This window comes from Pipra filicauda, unplaced genomic scaffold (genome assembly GCF_003945595.2).
Source record: "Pipra filicauda isolate LSUMZ 115617 unplaced genomic scaffold, ASM394559v2 scaffold178_size1475342_pilon, whole genome shotgun sequence".
Classification (NCBI taxonomy): domain Eukaryota; kingdom Metazoa; phylum Chordata; class Aves; order Passeriformes; family Pipridae; genus Pipra; species Pipra filicauda.
The window spans coordinates 1,170,017-1,194,585 of NW_024104285.1; the positions used below are offsets into that span (position 1 = coordinate 1,170,017).

General features: G+C 35.8%; 1 protein-coding gene across 1 annotated transcript in view; it reads left to right on the top strand.

Annotated features, from left to right (window-relative positions):
• Window positions 1-21,716, top strand: part of LOC113994803 (protocadherin-11 X-linked-like) — a 459,611-nt gene extending 437,895 nt beyond the window's left edge. The window contains exon 7 of the mRNA XM_027734228.2: window positions 17,014-21,716. Coding sequence (XP_027590029.1) covers window positions 17,014-17,405 — 392 coding nt within the window. The 3' untranslated portion in view covers window positions 17,406-21,716. The remainder of the gene's footprint in view (window positions 1-17,013) is intronic.
• The last annotated feature ends 2,853 nt before the right edge of the window (window positions 21,717-24,569 follow it).

A 24,569-nucleotide genomic window follows, 5' to 3' on the forward strand; every position in this document is an offset into this window, starting at 1 on the left:
CAAATTAGAAAATGCAGTTCTCTGAACTGACCTCTGAGGTGACCAGCACATTGTTACTTGTGAAGATGGAACCTTGTAAAGAAAAGTCTGGTATTAAACCTGATACACCAGAACTCTTTTGGAGTGCACCTTGCTTTCCCCATTTCCATTTTTTTTCATGAAAGAACAGATAGTCATATATGGTTTTTTTTTCTACTTTTACTTGGAATACAAGAATATGAACTCTTATTCTTCCAACTGACATAAGTATAGGGGCTAAATGTAAAGCTCTCTTGCTATGAGTTCAACACCCCTTTCCCTCCCTCCTGCTATGTAGCTGTCCTGTCCTCAAATCCATTTACACACTCTGTTAGATAATTATGTTGATATAAGCTATACTAACATGGAATGGCAAGCTCTAGCCTATTTTTATGTGCTCCTTAGTTCCTCTGTATCTGCAGGATAGTCTTTCTTGTGAAAAGGGATGCAAGCTTACCCAAGGAAATTCAAGTAACATGGATGCTGCTATAAATGTAGTGGTAGTTCTGCCTGAGCTGACTTGGGTGTGACTAACTGAGCTGAGCACACTGTGCTGGCTGCAGGACACACCTCTGTGTTACTGGAGAGAACTGCACAGAGCCCTACTGAGTGAATTCTGAACTTGCTGTCATCTGTATGATAACAATTCGTAAGATTTACTTTTCCGCAGACGATGATTGTATTGGAACTAGGAAAGGAGAGAAGACTTCCTGCTATCAAAAGTGTTTCAAAGACTTTCTTCTGCACATGTCTTGTTCCCTTCTCTTCATTAGCTGTCTTTGTATTTGGCTCGTTCCCTAAGGAAATGTGTATTTATCTTCACTGCATAGAAACTGCAGCCTGTCTGTAGTGATTAGGGAGAAAAGGTTACAGTCCATGTCGGAAACATACAGGGAAAAAATATTAAAAATAAACCACTCATCAGCTAGAGATAATAACACGGTTGATGTGAGAAATACTGATGTACGTGTCCATTTTTAATTGCATACAGTCCAATCTACTTTTATTTACATAAAAACTCCCAAGATTTTACAGTAGGAATAGTTGTAACTATAGTCTAGACTGTTTTACAAAAGAATTACCGAGAAGCATTTTGAGGAATTTCTAGAATTGTTTTTCCATGTAAAATTTTACGAAATCATTACATTTTATTATGTTACTGTTAAAGCTAAATTTTAAGGTATATATTTTGGAAAGTTTTGCTACCACAAGAAATCATCATATAATCCTGTGACTTTTTAATGGTTTATTAAAATAACACGCTCTTCATCTCAGGAGGACTATTCAAAGTGTATATATGGTTTTCTGATATTCTCTTTGGTTAGGTTGAGTAATAACAATGAAAGACAAATATGTGTCTATATTTTGTTGTACAGTTTGCAATGTGCAACACAGCTCTTTGATGGTAAGGGAAAACTGACTTTTTGGTTGTGTCCTTCAGGTTTCTTCAGGTGCCAAGGAAACATTATCCACTACTCCAACAGATATGCTTTGAAAACTTAGTATAATATCCAGTGCTCAAGTGTTCAGAAATCTGGTTTAAGCTCTTTCAAGTTAGACACCCAAAAATAATGGAGACTACATAATTTTGCCCAGTTTCTTTATTCCTCAGTTTCCCAGATGCAAATGGCCTCAATAAAGCAAATAATGCAGGTGGATAATGATTGTGAAGCTTTTGATTGTGCCGTGAAAACAACAAATACACAAGGAAATGAATAAATCTACATTCAGCACAAGGTTTTGAAAGTATTAATTAAAAAGGTGTATGGCCACATGCTGATTAGTGTAGATAAAGAGAAATATTGAATAACTACTAACTCTCTGAATTGGGCCCAAGGGTCCTATGAGAAAAATAGTATATGATAATTTAATTAAAGTTTGCATCAAAACACATTTACACAAGGGAGCTGAATTAATATTGCGGAATTTGCACTTTCTAACTTTCCAGTGCTTCCCTGGGAAATGTTAACTCTTTTTTTAGTGCAGTGGTTCTTCTCTGGGACATCATGTACCTGTGTATACATATATGTATATACATGTACATGTTCTGATCAGAGACTTGGCATGTTCACCTCACCGAGTTTCTTAGATTCAAAGCATTAATATAATAATTTCTTGAATCAGAAATAACAAATATTGATAGCAGTGCAGTTGGAAGCACAATTCAATTGGGTTCTGGAATATGACAGAAGAAAGGAGGGAAAGGGAGCTAGATGGATGTTTTGATTGAGTCAGCCAGATATTTACAAACACTTGAGCGCTGATGCTTACTATTATACCCATATTTAAGATCCTCTGTAAAATATATAGGCAGAGCCTGGTGAGTTTTGTATTTCTTGGGCAGGTCTGGAGTACTCACTGTCATTTTCCCCCCCCCTTCCCTGGAGAAATTTGGTTACTCAAGTCTTGAAGCTGCGTAATTACTCAGTGCAACAGGATGAGGAGCGGAGAAATGGCTCTGGTATGTACAGAACTAGAACACAAGTATGTGAAGTGATGGATAAATGGAGTAGCAGTCTGTTAGAGAAGGGACCTCATCCAGTATAAGCAGCTACTGGTATAGAGGAGGGGAACTTCTCCCTATGCTGCAGTTGGGGACAAAGCAATAACTGGGTGAAACAAAAATATTTAGAATATTGACTATAATGCGGTGATTAAATAAGTGATTCCAGACTTTAAAATAAATCTCCACAACCCATATTACAATCACAGTGACACCAGATTCATGACAGCATCTCAGTGGTTTCCATTTCCACTGTGTAATGGACTTACTTACAACTACAAACAAACAAAAAATTTCCATTGTAATAGCACCTGAAACATGTTATGAATGCTGTTATATCCAGCTGTTCCTAGAATTCAGATAATTTGCAGATACATAGTAAGTGTGTACTTAGAGTAATAGATTACCTCAAATCTTCTATTATAAAAGGGATAATTAGAACAAAAATAAAAATAAAATAAAGTAGTGTCACATTATGCAGCATTGCAATGAAGCCCTTGGCTGCATGGATCTGTTGATTAACAGTTTGTGACCCTCAGAGCATCAGTACCATTTCTGCACAGCTTTGAATGTCACTGTCACTCCTCGTGCTCCTGTGATGGTGTTCCTCATGTCTCCAGGCTCTGTGGTATGCAAATGATGCCGAGCAGAGCCTTAATGATTATTTCTGCCTCAGGGCAGCACAGAGGGTGAGAGAAAGGACCTATGAGTGTGAAATTGAAAAAAAAAAAAGTCAGTGTCAGGAACCTCCATATTTGGGGAGTTACACTCGGGGGCTTTTTGTTTGTTTGTTTTTCCCTTGAGACTTTAATGTCCTTTTCTGCAGAAGTTCTGCAGTCATTACAGTTTCATCTCCCAGCATTCCAACAGCCCAGTTGGTGGGAGGCTTTTTCCCAGCCATGATAAATTATTCTCTGTCAGAATCCAAATCTGCCTTTTCAAGTCTGATCATTTGTGATGAATTTATTCTGTTAACATGAGCTTGAATAGAAGCAATAGAGGATAATAAATTAACTTTGAGCATATTAATGGCATCTTCAGACTATAGACGAATTAAGGAATAAATAGATGAAATAGGTTCAATAACAAGCTGGTGAACACTTAGTCAGCAATTGACTGGTAGCTTTTCATTTCAGTCCTATTATATCCTATGGTTAATTAAAAAACATAGAAAGATTTAAAGGAACTTTTTGGAATACAGACTAAGTGTGAACTCGTCCTACCATCCACAGTAACTGTAGAAAATATGGTTGTGAAATGTACTTTGTTGAAGCTTCAGGAACACCAGCTTCCGAAATTCCTGTTTGGACCCTCTTAAAAAGAAATCTGTGTGCCAAACATGGTGAGAGCTTTCTATATGGCATCTGCCAGAGGAGCACTTAACCCAGACTTAAAATATCCTTTCTGTAGAACTCAAGAAAAAAAATAAACATAAATGATGAGATTTTTTGGTTTTGCTCTTATAAACTAGAAATTAGATTAGTTCATGAATCTTTATTCCTAGCAAGAATGGTTGTGATTTATTTGGTTACCTGTAATGTGTGCCTGCTATGGTCAGGCAACCAGTTTGAAACTTAGACTTTGAAAAGAACTGTATGCTAAACTTCAGTGACTTTGTAAGAACTGTTTCTTAAATCTGTTTCTAAGGGATCCTCTGTCATATGCAATATAAAAATGGTTGATTGAGGCTTATATAATAAAGGAAGTGATAAGTTGCTTGACAAATCTGAGTACTAGTTTTTAACCCCATTAAATAATATATGTTAGGCTTTTATTAGCCTAGGTATATTCATGCCAAAGCTTATCAAAGAGGAGCCAACGTTACTTTTTTGTGAAGACAGCTATGGTCTGTGAAATGTGTAAAAATACAAATATTAAGTAGGGCTGAGTCAAAACTTGACACCTACTCTCTGAAATTTGAAGTTCAACAAATATATATCTCTCTTCAGTATCCTTCATATAGACACACATAGAGAGTGTGTGGTTATAGATAGAAGATATTTATATAATTAAGCTAATAAAAGCATACTTCAAAGATCAACTAATGTTTTTAATGCCATTTTAAAACATTTCTATCTTTGCAGTAATGAAGTTTAATTTCATGAACAACTGAATACCTCATGTAGTTTAACTTAAGACCCCCACAGTTTTATACTTGTTGTGCTCAAAATAATTTTTTAAAATACAATAATAATAATAGTATTAATAATAATAATAAACACTATCATGTTTTCAAACATCATCATATTCTTCCTGGTTGCAGCCACAGAACCTTTTCTGACAGCTGTTGAAATGGCTGAAAAGATAATGTCAGCAGTTGCTTATTCCAGTTCTCTTGGGATCTTGCAGAATAATCCCAGCTATCACTGTCCCCTAACAGTGTTTTGTTTTGTTTTGTTTTTTAATTATGTATCCTATAAGAAAATGTCCTGTAAAGAATTGTGTCAAATGTTGATCTGGCCTAAATTATTCCCATCATGTGTCAATTGTCCAAGTGCTGATAGAATCACCTGGTTTAGAGAAGAAAACTGTAAGTTTACTAGTGCTCCTAGCTAAAATTATTGTGGCTTTATGTTTTAATTAAAAATTACTTAGGAGAACATACATACATATATATATATTACTATCCTGTCAGAAAAACTCCTTGGTGCTAAAAACTTCTTAATAGTTGGAGAAGGCTCATGTGAGTGAGATGAGAAACTTCCAATCAAACAGCACGGCTTCAGTGGAGAAACTGGTAACAAAGGCATGTTTAAAGAGCTAACAACTAAAAGTATTACCTCGTCAGAATGCTGCCAAAATTCCTGAAGGTGCAAGCAGTGCCTATGAAGGCCAATTAGGAAGTTGTAGCCATTGCAGTAAGCAGGTTTGAACTCACGGGGAAATGATGGAAACTCTAGTCAGGCACCCCTTTTTCTTCTCTCAAATGTCTGAGTGAGGCTCTGAGCTAATGTGCAAAGATTGCTCCAAATCACTTGGAGCCACAATCCGATACCTGACTGGAGCACAATGAAGTTTGGATTATGCTGTTTTAAATTATCACCCATTTGAAGTAGTTTTCTTTATAAAACAAGATTAAAATGACTGTAATTCAAAACATTTTACCTCAAATTGATGTGAAAATTGTAGTGTTCATATTATTTCCATTTTTCAATTTGACAAAACATTTCACTCCACATATAAGTTTTTCTGTGTTGTCACTATGTCAAGAGTGAAAACATGAATTTTACTCTGTGTATTTTACTCTTTCCTGATGTGTCCTATTTCTTAACACTTCTTATTTAAGTTTTTTAAAGCATGTCTTTATATAGGCTGTTATAGTACCTGGGGGAAATATAAACAGATTTAGGAGGTTTGCTTACATCCTTTCTAGCCCACACAATAACAGTTTATAACTTCATAATGTTAAATTTGTTCTCTAGTCTCTCTACACGCCCAATGGTTAGATAAGTGCTGATAAAAAAGCAAAGCAAGGAAGAATTTGAAGTTCTAGCTTGATAGAGCTGAATCTCAGATTATGATGACTTTTATTTACATGAAATTTCCTTTCATTTGCCTTCATAATAGAATTTTTTCTGCATAAATTTTCCTCAAGGTTTCATATGTCTGAATAGAATCATTTAGGGAAAAAAGAGTCTTTTCCTCAGAAGTTTATTTCATGGACAGGCAGTTTTATCAGTAATTCTTTTTAAAAATCCAGTAAATTTTGAGTAAATTACTTGTGTTCCCTATGAATAAGGGTATTTGTTTCTTCTAACATTCTTGCAGAGTTCTTGAGGTAGCAAAGTGCAGAACAACACTGAAAAACACTGAAAATTTAAGTGTCTTGCAGAAGTCCCTGCCTAAATTATCACCAGTGAGATTTACAGCTGTAAAGTTCCTGGCCTAAAAATACAATTACACTTATTTTTAAGTCATACTGTGTTCAACTATAAGTGCAACAGAATGCCAAATCTTATCACTTAAAGTAATAACAATACATATGTCAGCTATCAGACCCTCAAACTCTGGGAAAGAGCTGCTTTTGTGAGCTCAATCTGCAAAGGATAATTCATTCCTTACTAGGGGGTATGATTTCATGAGCTGAAAGCTTTAACTAGTACATATGTATAGGGTAGATTTAAAGTGATTATGGAAATGTCACCACAGGACAATGCATTATTAGTAGTCCCTCATATGTTGTATGCTGTCCCCTTATGTTTGCTGATAATTAAAAAGCAGATTGGGATGTCATGGTGAGAATGAGTGCAAAATGTCCCTTTTATCATTTGCAATAAATATGAAATAGTGGTCTTGCTGTATCCTTCAGTGATTGTTCTATTTGCTTGGTGACAAATGACAACTTTCTCCTTGTAATGTGCCTGCAGGGTTAAATGACTTTATTATTATTAATGAGTCGTTGCTCCAACTGTCCAGAAAGAGAGGGAGTAGGAAGCATAAGAGATTTAGACCTAAGTAATTACAAATGTAATTATTACCTTTCAAATTTCATTTTTACAGCAATCACAAGGTTGTTAATCAAACATGGCCCTTTCCATGTATTCACACTTTTTGGGGCCTTTGTCAAAGGGATGAGTAGCTGTGTGGTTCCACTGAGGGTAGCCTGTGGCAGATTGACAAAGTGGTCTTGACAGAAAACTGCTGTGAAAAATTGGATAAAAAATGTTGTCTAGTCATCAAGGAGGCTGTGGTTGAGAGGGTTTTCCAAGAGAAAAACCTGCCTGAACTGCAACCATATGGAGGAGAGTGTCCTCTTGGGGAGGACAAGAGGAGCAGGAGGGGAATCCTTTTGTCCTGTGGAGATATGAGATATTGAAGTTTTACTCCTCCGGTCTGTCCTTCCTCAAGGTTGTAGGTTGTCATGAAGGGATCATGACAACCAGTACAGCAGAGCCAACACGCTGCTGGGCACTTTAGGGAAATTAAAATCCACGCCCTCTCACCCTGCAATAGTTATCCTAATTTCTCAGAATGATGGATTTTCAAGTTTTCAGGTGGAGCACAAGGCTTTTTCTTCTGTACCAGTGGTAAGGGAATTGCAGGGAATTTGAAAAAGGGAAATGGTTGTGGGTGGTGTTAGGCCATGTTGCAGGTGCTGTGAAACTTAAGCAGTGCTATTTTCCAGAATCATAACCTGACCTTGATATTTATTGTGAAATGTAAAATCTGGGGGAAAGCTTTGGAGAAATGAGAATGTTTCCCTTCAAAAATGCAACTTCTTCATAATGTTGAAATGTTGAAGATCCTCATATTTTAAAAAATCAGGTGAAAATTAAATGAGAAAATGGATACTACTAGTTATCCTACACTCAAATGTAAAGTGAATCAAAACTGTCACAAAGCATTTGAATTTTGAAACTACATTTTTGATGGAAAATTTATTTGTAAAAAAGACTTCAGCAGGCTTTATTTATATATTCAATTGAGATTAATATTGTTCATGGTCCAATAAAATTTAATAGCTATCAGCACACAAAAAACCATAGTGTATATATGGATATCCACTTAATTAAATATTGTAAGAATGTTTAGAAGTATTAAAAAATAGATAAAGACGGGATATTAACAATAAAACCAGTTTTTTTGTTTATATCCTTATTTTTGTTTATATTCTATTTTTTTTCTTGAAATGCAATTGGAGTCGCCACATAAAAGCTACAGCACACTTTTAGACTGTTGTAGGTTTATTTTGATTGCTGCTATAGTGGCCTCTGACTTAAAATTTCTGTTTGTGTATATCGGATAAAAAACACAATTCAAAACATCTTTTATTGTGCATGTCTTAAGTTATCACAGGAAATATATGTTTACTAGCTTACTGAGTATTTGGGAGTTCTATGATTCCCTTCTAAAAATTAATGTTTCATTAAAGTGTCTGAACCATGAACAATTGCCCACAGTTGTTCAATTACTTAATTCAAAAGATTTTTTTTAGTATCCTACTTTAGATGAAACTTTTGTTTATTTTTTACTGGAAAGTCAGTAAAAAGAAAGTGTCCCATTTGGCATGCAGATGCATCAAGAAACTTACTGAAGTGAATACAGGCTGCAAATGCAGACATTTGAAGCAGAACTGGAGGTCTTTCATCCCACACTTATCCTTGAAGGAGCACGTTTTATAGCAATTTTTACCAAGCATATGACATTCAATCCCTAGAAGTTTATATGAGATATGCTGTTCTTCATAGATCATCTACACCCCATCTTTTAAGTAATGTTTAAGGATATTTAAGAAAGCATAAAACTAGTTTTTTATCTATGTGTACACCCATGTGAGCAACAAAGCTTTGGAAACATCATACAGTGAAAGCAGAGTTGTACTTATTGCTTCAGTCTCTCTTATAGACACATGCAGCAGGGCTACATTTTTTTGTTTTCCTGTAAAAGATAGCATGGATAAGAACAGATATTAGGGAGAAATTCTTTACTGTGAGGGGGGTAAAACACTGGCACAGGTTGTGGATACTCTGTGTTCAGGCCAGGTTGGATGGGGCTTGGAGCAACTTGGTCTAGTGGAAGGTGTCCCTGCCCACGGCAGGGGGTTGGAACCAGATGAGCTTTAAGATCTCTTCCAACTCAAAATGTTCTATAATTCTATGAACAGCTCATAGACCAGAAAAGGTGAAAGGTTTCCAGTGCTCCCTGTACCACTGAGGGGTCGGGAGTGTGGTGTGTGGTCCTTGGCTGATGCCCGGGGAAGTCAACACTGAAAGATGTTACTTGAGGAAGTACTCATTCCAGGGGACAGCTTCTGACTATCTAACGATTTTCTGTTTCCCTGACTGCAAATAAGAGTTTGACCTTGAAAGACTTAAAGCGAAATTTTGCAGATCAAGAGGAATGTTTGCCGTGTTACCAATGCCCTTCTGAAAACTCCTATTGGAAATGTTTCCTCTGAAAAGTGAGAGCCAAAGTCCTTTTCCACTCAGCATATTTTTGCAGAATGTTGAGTTTGTTACAGGAACTTTACATCACTAGCAGAGCTTAATATATATAATCTAAAATGCATAGTCTTTTCAGGTATGGGGGGAAAAAATGCTAATTTCACTCTTTACTATGTTTCCAGGTCGAAGGTTATTGCTGGAGGATAAACCATTTCTCACTATGTAGTTTCACCTTGTTTAATTGATTTGAATTTGAATTTATATTCCATGTTAAATAATGAACCATGTATTAATAATTAAGAAGGTTCGGTACAAATGTGAAGCAGTTAATTAAATATTAAATAAAGCACATTGTATTACCCAGTATTGTAATCAATATACTAGATTTTAAGCTATTCATTTTAGATGGTCATTATACTTTACAAGTTATGGTTAAAATTCTCATTGATAACTCAATATACACTTTATAGGCTAAGAAACATGTGTCCTTTGCAAATGACCATTTTTTGTGCTATAAATAGCAACAAAACCTGGACATAAAAGATGAATTTAATTGGACTGTTAAAGAATTAAGGGTCAGTGCCATGTACTCTACAACATTGTCACACCCAAGTTCATTAAGCTGAAAAACAAGAGGGTTTGGGGGCTTGGTTTGGGGGTTTTTGGGTGTGAAATATCTTTCTGTGGAAAACAGCAATTACTGAAGTTGAACTTTTTACAGGAGCATTGCCTTTACACGATTTCTTGGCTATGATTAATACAAGATTGAAGTTTGAGTCAGAATAGCAATAAGAGATGACTTAATGAAAGATTAATGTGCTTTATTTGTATGGCTGTTATTTGTGAAGGAAAGTTTCACTTCACTCCACAAGTGTAGTTAATGATATAGGAATTACAATATGCTGCCTCTTTTGCCCTGATATTTTCTCCATTTCCTGCCTCCTCCCTCACCAACTTTTCCTGACCATCTTTGATAGAGTTTGCTTGACTAATTGCAACCAGCTGCAAAATACTCACACCTCATTCTATTTGGATTTTGTAAGAATCAGCCTAACTCATGGCAGTTTTTGGGATTAAATTCAAATTAAAATCATGGCTCTTGGGATATAAACTGTGTTCACTGGAATGGAAGCAGAGATGATTTTACAATCTGGCAAGCCTAGGTAGCACATGAAAATGTGTGATTTCCTGCATTCCTGTGGATTCCTCAGTTAGAACATCTGGAGGATCAATCTTCTCTGAGTAGGATTTCTCACAAGGAGGGCAAGCTCTGTACACCCAGCTGAAAACTAACAAAAGTGGTGTGTCCTACTTGCTCTTTGAATAAAAAGGTTCCGAGGCTAGAACTTAAGTAACTCTTTTAGGTTTTTAATTTATTGAGACATATACGGGAAATAAAATATTCATACGAAACTTCTCCCAAAGGCATTTTATTATTAAACCAAAAAGCTAGAGTATATTATAGCAGCACTCATTTAGGTTTCTACATTCAAGCTTCTTCCTCCTGACCTTATTAAAGTAACCCAGTTTACACTAACAGCCGTTCTCCCCTCCCTTTTTTATTGTTAATGTCATTTCTGTTCTCCTCATATAGCAGAGACCTCTAAATGATGTTACCCAAGCGGCCACTTTTGGTCACCAGGGTAATTCTGGGCGATAATTTCCCCATATTATGCTTGAATTCCTGCTTAGATTTAGTAGCACTTTTAGTAAATACACATGGGCAAAAAATGGGGGGGAGCATGACCCACTCCTTAGGAACTATTGGCTGAGATGAGTAGCTTGGGGTTGTCATCTTCATCACTCTGGTGGGTTCCTGCTGAGCAGAGAGCACTGAGAGTGCAGTGGGAGCTGTTTAATCCGGAACGCTCCGTAAATGAGAGGCACTTCTGGATGCTGACAGAATAGTGTTGGCACTGCAAGCCATGTATTCATATATGTGCTGTGTTGTGAAAATATGAAAAATAGCTCAGCAATGGCATAATTGTGGGCAATTTGCTTAATTGCTTGCTAATTGTTGCTTGCTTTATTATGAAACAAGAGTGCTCTAAATGTAACACTGGATGGTTTGCATCCAAAATGTGTCAGACTCAAAACTGGCTTTTCATTAAGACTTCAGCTACATGGCTTTAAAATTCAAGCACTCTATATTCTGTGTTTTAAGGCTTTTTCTTTTTTTTTTTTTTTTAATTGGTTTTGAAATTTTCTTTGCACAATTTATAAGGCCCTAAACCTGCATTGGTACAGTGCAGTCTGGTGGTCTTTGAACTTCTAATGAATCTGAGTACTTTGCTAATGAATACATTTACAAATGTCTTTTGATCATTACTACATGTATGGATAAAGGTGGAAATGTTTTAAGGCTTCTTCAGGAGCTCATGTTCTTGATTGCCCAACTCTTAGAGGTGCACATCTTTCAACATGTGCATTCGGATTTGGGCTTTAGTGGACATGTACAATTCTGAAAGTTTGGCCTAAACTTTTGAAAAAAACTATTCTCTTCTGTTTCAACCAAGATATCCTGATTCTAGCGGGAGGTTAGACCAGACATCTTCAAAAGTCCCTTCCAGTCCAAGTCTCTTTGTGAGATGTCATGATGTAAGTGATGGCTTTTATGGCAGACTGAGAAAAGAACCAGCCCTCTTGATATTGTCTTAGTAGTTTGTCTCTCTTTTGAGGATGAAGGGGAGGCCATAGCAGTAGAAAAGAAAGTGTGTTGTAAATCAGATACAAAGAGGATAACCAACATTTTTATTTACTATCACTAAAATCCCACACAGACTTTATAACCATAGGAAGTCTCTAATGAAAAAAAAATAAAAATAAAAGAAAAAGGTTTGACCGAAGGATAGTTTTCTGATGAGGCTGAAATTCAGCTTTTTCTTGAGGGAAAGTAAATATTCTTACTTGAAAACTGCTTTGACCTATAAATGATAAGACTGTGGAACAATGAAGAAAGCCTTTTAACTATTGTGCTTTTAGTTATATTTGACAGCTCTGATCTAAACATTTCAGAAGAGCTGACAGACACTTTCTTTAAAAATGTTCTTAGTTCTGCTGCAGACAATTTAAAAAAATAGTTTCATTCCTAAAACAACCTGGAATTCAAACCAAAGTGTTAAACTCACATGTGCATGAGTGTGATCTGTTATGTGAATTAAAAATTCTCTTTCATAGTACTTGTATGTCATGTTTGAAGAGTCTCCACGTAGTATAAAAAAAAAAAATATAAAACTGAGGGTTTATAACTGAATGAAATAAGAAATTAAGTAGATGGTTAAGAGTTCAGTGGAATGTACTGTTTATAATACATGGGGAATATGTACACTTCTATTTCCTAGACACTGAATTTCAGTAGCAAAAACCATCATTTCTTCTGAAAATATTCAGACAGCAGAAACTTTCTTATCCTTGATTGGTAGAGGCAGATGCCACAGATGTTTCCTACCCCTGATTACTTATCAAACTATGCAAAATAATCACCTAAATTATTACATTTAAATGAGAGACAAAGGCTCAGAAAATGTGGTTGTCATCCACATTTACAGTGACTTGCAAAGATACAAAATAGAAGGAAGCTTAAAGAGTAGCAGCTAGAAAATGCCATGGTCAATTTGCACTGACTCTGGTAAATGACCACCTGAGCTCTGAACCTCACACTCCCCCAGCTGCGTGGCTGGAATTCCTCCTCACAGGGTCCTCTGGGATGCTCAGCTGAGCCAGGCAGAGAATCCTTTGTTTACAGCAAGTGGTGGAGGGGAAGGCAGACAGGGAGGTGAGGACACCTCAGTGCCGGGTACAGGGACTTCTTTGTGTGTAAAGTCTGTAACAGAATATTTGAAAATCAACTGCGTTGTATTGTAAGTCTGCACCATCTGTATGATACATTGCTGACAAAAAGCTTTCTTCTCTGATTAAATAGGGAATTGTTAAAAGTGTGGTTTTAATAAGTGAAACATTGTTTAGTGCAACGCCAGTGCCAAGTAACTATTTAGGAGGATTTCAGATGCTGAAGAAGCAGGAGAATGATATGTTAGGAAAGCAGAGAATGAATTAGACTGACAGAAAGAAGGTGTATTTCATGGCCTGGAAGAGCAGGCAAAAAAAAGATAATGCTTGTTGAATATTCATGCAGAAAATTTCCTACATTTTGTTCTGGGTTGAATTATTCTCCAAGAGTGATTTTTACTTCATTGTGCTAAAAAATAGTTTCTTGTATTGCTGATTTTATATTTTTTTACTTTATACCAAATGAAAACTGTATTGCATCTGTTGTCCTTGCTAATATTATTTACTACAGCTAATCAATGTATGAGATTTTTTTTAAGTTTCCCTTAAATGCATTTACTGGTGGTTTTGCTTCCCTTCTGTTTCCTACAGCACACCCAGTCTCCTAAAGACTGCCTTAGGGTTTCACTAATGCTATTAGAAACAGGTGATTTGGATTAAAAACAACACAAAAACCGTGTTATTAATAATTTTAAAAAATGTACACCTTTTAAATTTAGTCTAGAAGTTAAGGTTATCATTGCTTTGGGGGGGGGTGTTGTTTGTTTGTTTGACTTTGATAATGAATGCAGTATATTATAAAACAAAACTTGATTGTTACTAGTGAAAAAAGAATTCAGTAAAAAATCATACAGAAAAGTACTTGTATTTGCTAAATAGTTTTTATTTCCTGTTCTACAGCACTGCAGAAGTGCTCGATAGGAAAGGGTCTTTTCAAATTTAAAGAAAACTTTATATTTTGCATATTATTAAGCATAATCTCTGATGAAAAGTATACTCTGACAACCAACAATACCTGCACCAAATACCAAACCTGAAAGAAAGACTATAACTGCTACAAAAGATGTATCTGCTAAACAATCCTGCATTGGCAGACTTTTGCATAACTTAACACCAAAATAATTTGTATTCATAACTTATGATTATTATAACAGGATTGTTCTAAAGTTTTGGAGTTTGGGTTCTTGTTTGGGTTTTTTTGTGGTGGTGGTGGGTTTAGTGGTTTTTGGTGTTTTTTATTAATTAAACTAAAACCCAGAGTAAAATATCTCTTCTTTAACAGAATAAGCAGGACTGTAATTCTGACAATACTCTTACTCTTAGCATGGAGTGTTCCAAGTTTACAGGTAATCTGGCAACACATGGCCCAAAATTACCATCCTACTGATCTGCTGAAATGGTGTAGAGAATGTTTTAGAAGTGACCTTTTAGTTCTGCAGTTGCCTTGTCTAAAGTGTAAATGTTACATTTTTATTGTCAAATGTTTCTTTTGATGATTTAGCTTTGTTTACTCTCTTACTGAAGTTTGAGGGAGATGGTAAAATATAAGTATTGTAATAGTTGCTGTGTGAATAGAACTAGAAGTGCCTAAGTATTATTTCCAAATAAATGTGTGTTTTATACAGTTTAATTGAATTAATAGCATTTTAAGAACCACTAGAAAGCCTCAAGATAAAAAGAAACACTGAGGTATTTGGTATCAAATTTGGTATTTTTTTTAATAAAGGCAAAAAAATAATTTTCACTATAAACTGGAGGTAACTCAACACTCCATCAAGGTTGTACCTGATTTCAGTGAATTGTCTTGATCAGAATAGAAGCAAACCTGGATAATTAAAGAGCTTAAAAGACTTGTGTATAGTCAGATTTATGTCTCTAATAGCAGATAGTAGGACATAGAAAGATTAGACTAATCCACCAGTAGCAACTTTTTTTTTTTTTTCCTGCAGGAACTGTTGCCTCCACTGAATTATTTCCATATTTATGTCTCCTACTGCCCATCATAACTGGATTAGTATTTCAGCATCAAGGTGCCAAAGCTTTGTCAGGATTACACTGAAAAGTACTCAGGCAAAATGACTGAAGACATGTTGAAATGCCAGTAATATGCCAAAATAACATTTATAAACAATCACTTCTCTGACTGACACATACTCAAGGAGAAATAATCAAGAATAGAGCATTCATGATAAAACAAGTAACCAGTTGTCTACTTAAACATGGTAGATTTCAAAAAGATGCATACTGTGTTTTGGACAGCAACATTATATATTTCAATGCCTTGAGGAAAAACTTAATTCATTTGCATTGAAATGTAACATGGAAAGTAGTGTTTGTGCTCTGTAGCTTTACACAGATTTCCACATGCAAAGGATTTATTAAAACAGAAATGCAGCATCTGTTTAAACATAAAGCTCAGAGGGTGGGAGGCTTCTATTCAGCACTCTTCTTGCTCTAAATAATTTTAGTGGTATACCTTCTCCAATGCCTATGAGCCAGAATCCAATTTTAAATGTTATCTTCATTAAGACAGATATTAAAAACATGTATACATCTTTCATTGGAAAGTTTTGTGAAGATGGCACAGTGAGATATCTAATCAGATATTCTTCTGTGCTTCTGATATATTTAACTAAGTACACACCAAGAGAATATAAAATTAACACGTGTCATATGAAAATTATTTCAAGGAATCGTGTAGAAACTTAATTCTATTAGTTTTAATTTACACAATATGATAAAGCCACAGTTTAGATGGAACTGATCAGGAGTGTTTATGTGTTGCAAATTAACACCTTTCAGATTTTTGTTTACTTTGCCTTTGAACAAATTATAATTTCTATAATCCTTTTTCAAGGGCACAAACCTTGCATCTACTGAAGAAATCTGGTTCGATTATTGGTAAACTACAGAGGTTACATCTTCCTTTGCTATTACCCTTTGATTTTTCAAGGTTTTCAGCATTGAATACATGGAGAAATCAATTCTCTTTAAAATAGTTGTTACGCTCTTTCATTCTTAAAGCTCTTGAATGCATCTTTGAAGCCAAAGTAGCGTCTTTGGTTAGTGTCCATATTAGCTTTGTTTTGTCTTAAGCAAAGCCAAACAATTAAAAAAAACTAGTTTTAAGAAAACATATTTAAAAAATTGTAATTTTAAAAATTATACTTTCTTGAAGTAGCTCTATGCAAATATCTAGAAGAATGGCATTAGCTTATTAGAAAGCTTTTAACTTTATTATGGAAATTAAAATTTCAAAAAGTGAAAGGATCATTGTGACTAAGTGACAGGACAAGAGGAAACGGCCTTGAGTTGTGCCAGGGGAGACTTAGGTTGGATATTAGGAAAAATTTCTTCTCTGAAATGGTCATCAAGCATTGGAATGGGCTGCTTAGGGAAGGGGTGGAATCACTGTCCCTGGAAGAGTTCAGAAGGCATGTGAATGTGGTACTTGGGGAAAGGGTTTATTGGTGTCCCTGGCAGGGCTGGGGTAACAGTTGAACTTGATGATCTTAGAGGTCTTTGCCAGCCTCTCTGATTCTGCGAAATAGGCTGTATAAGGGCTTTAGTTGCACAGCTGTAATAATGGTATCAGCTGCTTACAAAACAGTAGGTGTTTTCTGGTGATGTCCAGTGAGAACACTGTGGTCCAAAAACTTGCAAACACCTAAACCTTTGCTTCAGGTGTGCACCTGGAGGTAATTCCTTCCCAAACCGTGGCCATTATTGTAGAACAGGGATTGCTTTGTTGACCTTGATTTCCTTTGTGCATCCGTCTTTGTATCCCTGATAATGCCTTGTCTTTTTCCCTCCTCCCAGCTATAGAAGTGAATCTCCAGAAAGCTCTGGCTGAAGCCTCTGAAAACTGCACACAGGAGTGTCTGATCCTCGGCCATTCCGACAACTGCTGGATGCCTCCGGCTTTGACGCAGTACCAGCAGCCCAACACCCCTTTGCCATCGTTTGGCTTCCAGCAAGGCTGGGGCCGGGGAGCCAGGCCTGAGGGACGGCACACTCTGGGCAGGCCCCTTCCAAAGGATGACAGTGACAAAGGCCAGGGGGGGCCCAGGCCCCAGTTCTACAACACCTGCGAAAGACATTGCGCCAGCGAAGATCCCGTCAAAGTCATTCCTCTGGCAAACTTCGCCGCGTCCCACCAGGCTCCGGGCTCTGGGAGCGGCACCGCGTTCGTACACGAGCACCAGCTATAAAGGCATCTCTGACAAATCCCTAATTTCAGGCTTTAAGTGACTGTGTATAGTCACAGCCTAACGCTCTTCTTCGGGAGCCTACACACTTGTTAGGCTTGTGAATATTTGTGTATATAGGATCCTGAATTTGAAACTGATAATCTAAATCCTTAGGACTTAGTTAAAAGGTGTTTACCATAGTTCTTGGTAATATCCACAAAATGGGGAAGAGAACCCACAACCCAGAAACAAGTGAAAGAGAAACAAAATCCTGTTCATTTTCCTACACGGACCATATAGTACAAATATCTGCCAGCAGTTCTTCCTCCCTTTGAAAGCAATTTTTTAGTACAGTTTGGGGAATATTACAGTCTAAAAATAGCTTACTCAAATTTTTCTTTGTTGTTATGATTTATAGCATATTCATAGATTTCATCTTCCGTTTGCTTAGCATTAGTGATCAAGTGAGCAATTTCTCATTTGATTACTTGACATAATAGAATTAATAAATCCTAAAATCTAATTCTTAAGAAGGATTGTATATCTTACCATTTATCCTTTATGTAATTAAGAAGGAAAATGTACTTAAAGAAAAGACAACTGATTTTTATTTTAATTTTTATTGGCTCAATATACATGTATTTATTCTTTGAAAGAATGTTATAGATGAAATAGAAAGTTCTTAACTGGCTTTTCTGTGTGAAATAAGCAACATGACAGTGATAGGACATGCCAGAACAAAACTGGAAAAAAATTATAAGTAACTTTGAATTTCCAAATATTTCTACAATAATTCAAGGAACAATATTATACATACTATGTTTTCAAGCCATAAGTTTATTTCTCTTTTTTTTCTTTAATTGTTTTTTTTTCATCTTGCAGAGCTTGCTTTGGCTACTGTTCCTGTTAGTTGAAAATTACATGGGCACTGCTGAAAACAGTAGGAAAGTGGGGTAGTTTTTTTGGCTGATGTGCTGTCGTGACTGCAAGATACCAGTGTTTAAAAAAGTGTTATAGTGATATGTACGGCTTTTTTTTTTTTACAGCTATATTCACCTATTGTAAGTATTCAGTAAAAGTTTAACTATAATATTAGTTACTTCACCACAAACCTATTAGATTAAGAAGTACTTGTCATTGTGGATTAGTTATTAGAGAATGACTGATAGTGCTCAGCAAAGAAAGAAGAATCTAGGTAATGAAAGCTGGATAAATATCAACACACCCCAATCATATTATTTGATAAAGTCTCAAGGTGATTCTCTTTATAGATGAGTGATTTTTTTCGGTGTTATCCGTACTGGAAAATATATTCTATTGGTAAATTCCACAGTGGATGAAAAAGAGATTCCTTTCTTAGATGAAAAAATATATTTTTCCTCTAGCATTTCCTTCTAATATTTCTTTGCTGTTTAGTCATTTCATAATTTACAGTATGTACATACCAAGGAATTTTTCCTTTAAGAAAATGCATAATTTCTTAATTTTATTGCTACATTAAGTGAGACAATCGAAGTTGTACGGAGGGGAAAAAAAGACAGTGTGTGAATATTTCCTATGGATAGAATTCTATGTAGGCTTCATAATGTAACTTAAATCTGTAATTTATAAACAAAACTGTGTGTAAAAATGCTGTAATATTAGCTGCTTGTAAAATTTACAGAAGTTCAAGTTGTTGAGGGTTTCCAATGAATGCTAAAAGAGCTTCTCTTATGTGCCCAGCAGGTATAAGTAGCTTTATATATTGCTGTCCCCACTGTAAATCTATTCAAATCACATTTAGAATTTATGTGCAAAATAATAATAATTAAAAAAAGCTTCACTTTTAACCTATTGATAGGGTTTAATTAATGGACATCAGATTATCTAATGATGTATGTCTTTTGCTTTCCTTTTTTTTAATGTAGTTTTCAATAATGTTTAGAAAAGATGTGGCACACTGGCTTCCAGTTGCATGTAAGTCCTGGAAAAAAGTAACAATCCTTTGGGTACTGACACACAATAGCTGACACATCTCATTTCCAATTCCAGGACAATTAAAAATTTGACAAATTAATTCATACCTAATATATACAAAGCCCTTTGTTGTTTGCTTTGGACACATCAGAATGAGAAAATTCGGCAGTTCTTTTCAGAGACATGCAAAAAAAAAAAAAGCTTATCTTTAGTTTACACAGATTTACCAAACATACTAATTGTGCAAATTTAGAATAATGCTGACAGCTAATGCTTCCTACTGTACACAGAGGTCTTCAGTTTTTATTACAGAAGGCTGCCATACAGAATTGGCAGCTCCACTGGAAAACTCTCCTTTTTTTTTGCCTGCAACAGTTCCTTTTTGGATGAAAAATGTAACTGAAATTTCCTGGCAAAGAATTAATTTCTACAATTTTAGGATTTTCATAGGAAATGGTGAAGGAACCAGAATTAGTGTTTTTTTCATTGGTAGGGAAAAAAACCAAACAACAAACTTCACTTAATTTAAGTGTGTTTAGGGGTTATTTTGGCTTTTTCCCTAAGATACAGAAGCAATTAACCAAGCCTCTTCTCTTGAAAACAAACAAAACCCCAACAAAATACCCAAACCAAAAGACAAAAAATATTGCTTAAACAAAAGGCATTGTAAAGATTAATCAGATTGGATGAAGCATTAAATGCTATATCCATGAAAATTTGTTCTGATATTCTAAAATTCAGTCAACAAGGTACAGAACAATTAATTGTAAATACACATTGTTTCAGCAGATAAAATGTTCCCTCATTTTTATATATTACATATCTAATATATAAAACTACACATTTGAGGCAACATTTTTCTGAGTAGCATGTCAGTATCCAGAGGAATAATGTTACTAGAGACTTGTTACACATCTTGCCATATATATAAATAATTTATCTAGTACATAGACTGTATATTTTTGTGTAATTTTTTTTTTAGTCATTTAACTTATTTTATCTTACTTGTGTGAATTTGTGGAGAAAACAATCCTATATACAATATACAGTAAAATGGTAGTTACATGATTAGATTTGTTTCATACAGTGTAACAATAAAGGAAAACCTTTGCCTTCAAAGTGATGTGTCAAACACTCTAGTCTAGATAATTTCCCCTCCCCAAACTCAATACTTGTTGCACTTCCAAGTATTGCATCAAAGTTATGGGTAGTAATGGCAGAAAGGAAGGTTCTATTTCCATATTGTAAAGCATTCAATTCTTTTTAAAAAAAAACAAACCTCTAAAAGAAAGAACTGAGTCAAACTGTTTGAAGTAAAATATGCTGTTTCTTTGTTTTCCTAAACTGTGCTGTATTCTGAAGTGTAACTTAATTCTAAAGAAAGAATAATTAGGCATGTCTGCTCAGCCAGACAGAGACTACTGAGCACCTGCTCTCTCTGGGCTTCGAGCTGGCCGGATGCAGGTCATTTAGCTAATTATCATGGCAATGAGCCCATGCTAATAGGGCCTGAGGGCTTATGAATGTTAGCACAAAGGCTGGCCTGATCTAACATTAGTTATGTGGTCCCAAGCCCAGCCAGGTCTTTTTGCTCAGCATAGGACCAGAGTAGAGCAGCCTCTTTGCATCTCTGACCACAGTGGGGGTAGATCTGTTGGGTGGTTTTGTAAGAGAAGGGAAGGTTTGCTCCATTGTGTTCTGAGCAAGCTGTAATCCCCTGTGGAACCCCATCAGCCCCCAGCTACCACCCTCACCTGCTTCCAGCACAGTCGAGCCAAAGACAGAGACCTAAACAATTTCTATCAGGAATGGTCGATTAGCTCAAGGTTGTTTGAGTCTTATAAAGTCTGAGGCTTTAAAGTTTGAAAACTTACACTTGACTTTATTTGTTTTCTCGTGTTTTCCTTTCGCAGGTTTAATACCAATCCTTAATCAATGATAAGCAATTAAACGATCACACTGCAGTTTACTACCCTTATTTAACTGGATAAATAAAAAGGAAGGAGTTGGTTTGTGCTGACACAAAGTAAAGCTGAAGGCAAAGATTTTATTTGGTATACATAGGAAAATTGTGTATAACTTATGTTATCCCTAGTGAAGAAAGAGATTGATGATTTCTTGTAAATATTTGAGTTTGTATTTCTGGGAAATCTCCCTGCTCTATGGCATACTACAGGATCTGAGAGTGAGCAGTGTATGTCTGTGTATTGAAACAGCCCTAACCACACTCTACAAATCATGCAGCTGGACACCATATACTACAGTCCAGAAGCATTTGAAGTCCAGTAAATTTGCAGTAGTTCTATTTCAGGTTTCTGTACAGCATGTTGTCCTGTTAATTACAATGCTTATTAATAAACTAGATCCACAAAAGCAGTTTTCCCCTTTGCGCTGTTTTCTTTGTGTTTCATTATAAAGGTTTAAAAAGTATTCCTCCAGCTATGCTTCTCTCTGATTTTCAGCTTCTAAATCTCCCTTCATTGTGACATCCCAAACTGTCAGAAAATGCACACAATGTGTACAACAATCAAGCTTTATGTTATCAGAAATATCTTCCATTTCTGTGCCACTTCTTTTTGTACCAAGCTCCCTCCTTGTACTTTGCCTCTGATAGACTTGCTTATAGAAAATCATTATGAGCTGGAGGCAGGAGTGTTTATGGGGTTTGTTTTGTTAGAAAATAAGCTATTTCTAATTGAGAGAACATGGTTAATGAGTTGTTGTTGAGCTAAAGGGATTATCTTCTCACCATGAATGTGATATAAAGAAATAACCATCAAACGAGGAACTAATGAAATAACATTTTATGCATTTTTCTATCTTGTTTTAGTCCATATTTAAAAAGCAACTCTTGTTGGCCTGACACTGAGGTGGTAATATCTTATTCCTTGATGCAGTTATGGCTTTGCAAGTGTAGCTTTCTTGTCTGCAGGACCCTTTCAAGCAGGAAAATAATATTCATTTCGGCAACAAAACTATGCACAAGTATATTCCTTTACTGACAATAAGTGCTGACACATCAGTTGTTATGCTAAATAATGTATTCAACCTACAAATTAAGAAAATGGATGAAAACTCAGGGAGATGGAGGGTTTCCCTTGTTTGGATGGGAAACTCTGAAGCTAGAGTCAGTAATATTTTGAAGGGCAACCTCAGGAGGAAAGGAAGCAGTGGAATTTCACAGAGCCCTGGAAAAACACAATAGAGTGAGAGAGAAATATGTAGTACTTGAAGAACTGCATAATTTTAGCACTGGTGTCACTGTGCAGAGCTGCAGGGGGTTGCAGAAATGTTGTTCCCTAGGAGTCATCATTTTGCTTCCTTCCCTGTGGACACAAGGAATGCCTGGAGCCCTTCTCTGGCCACTTCGAACACACCTGATTCCCAGGTGTTTGCTGTGTAGCTCTATGAAGTGCAATATTTTCACCAAAGCACTGCAGCACTGGGGGAGGGCTGGTGTTCAAAAAACATCTCTTACCTGGACTCCAAACCTCCTGCCAGGTAATTTCAGGTGAGGTAATGGCTTGTTAGAACATGCACATGGATTTATTTTTAAAAAAGAACATCTCTTTGCCAATAACAGACAATTTTGGAGATATTCTGCCCATATGATCTTTTAGTATTCTTACCTTTTCTTCAGGTTTCTTCCAGGTGTGGCTTTAGGACTGAGCTGTAGTTTGAGCATCAACTACTCTGTTCCTTCTTAGAAGTGTCACGTATGAAGCAGAAGAAGGAAATGAGCAAAAAGATGCTTTTCACAGCAAATAGAAGACATTTCTCCTCCCTTGAATGATCATGAAAGTCATATTTTAAGAAGGTACTTATGGATTCTACTTGCAAATAAGTATTTCTCCAAGATGTAATTTTTATTTCCTGGTCCTTTCATTCACATAGCAGTATGAAAATATATAATGTCTGATAATTACAGTGAGACTTACACTATAATTCCATTTTAATTTTTAATATTTTAGTGATTTAGGTGTGTTTTGATGGTGCTAATTTAATGCTTAAAACTAAAGCTCTAACAGTAGATGTGTTTATGATTTGAAAGCTGTGTCTTCATATTTAATTCAAAAAGGAACTAAAATCTGTAGGTCCATGCTTTATGGATAGCTTTTCATCATGGAACTGATGAAATTCTCACCCTTTTTCTCCATTAGGATTATGAAGTCTGTGTTCACAAAAAAGAAAGTTAGGATGTATACCCATCAAAGAGACAGACAAATGAGGTGCCTGGAAGCACTGTACTAGACTTCAACTCATAGCTCTGAGCCACCAGCTGTGATGTGTTCTAGAGCAGATGAGTAGAGTGTGCAAAGGAAAATAGACATTTTATAAGGCACTGAAACGAAGTCATTCGTTGCTACTGCAGCTGTTGTGCATGTAGTAAAAGAGTTGATTAACATAATGAGATTAAACTAAGAGAAACTGCTTTTAACCTGTGCTTAGTTTGAGTTGTTGTTTAGTTACCAGAGATGATAAAAGACTGTGCGCAAAAGCTTCTCTAAATTTCCCAAATGTCGGCTGTTCCACAAAAGATGTGGTTTTGCTTCTCTGTTGTGTAGATCAAGCTTCAATTTGCAGGTGTGTGGAACTGCAATAAGCCAGTGTATAGTTTCAGGAGACTAATTGAACAGAGGATATTTAAAATCAGTCTGAAAAATGAAGTGATTATAAGTGGGGTGAGCAGGTAGGGGGAAAGGTGAATGCTTGGAATGCTTTCGGAAAAAACCCTATAAAGACACAGTCAAACAGGAAAAATGAGCAACTTTTCCAGCTAACAGATGCACTAAGATACACTGGGATGTCTGCAGACCTGCAGTGCAATGCTGATTTTATTAACATTTTATAGATATGTGAAATTTTTGGTTTGCATAAAAATATGTGTTAAAAACCAATATAATCAAGATCTGTAACGACAAAGAAGACATACCTGGAATACTTTTAGGCTTATTAAAAAGGCTCTTTCAGCAGGTAGACTTATAAGCTAATTTCTAGACAATATAAAGAGACTCTTGCTGTTGCTGTGTGAGAGGTAATGTTTTCAAGTGATTCTAACTAGAGAGACCAGAATGGTTTAAAAGCTGGAATTCAATGAGAAAAGAAAGATGTTTAATCAATCTACATATAAATATAGACACTCCAAATTTAATTTTCATTGTTTTCAGAGTTCATCTATGTACAAGAGACAAATGTCATCACTGCGCATCACACTAATTACTACATATC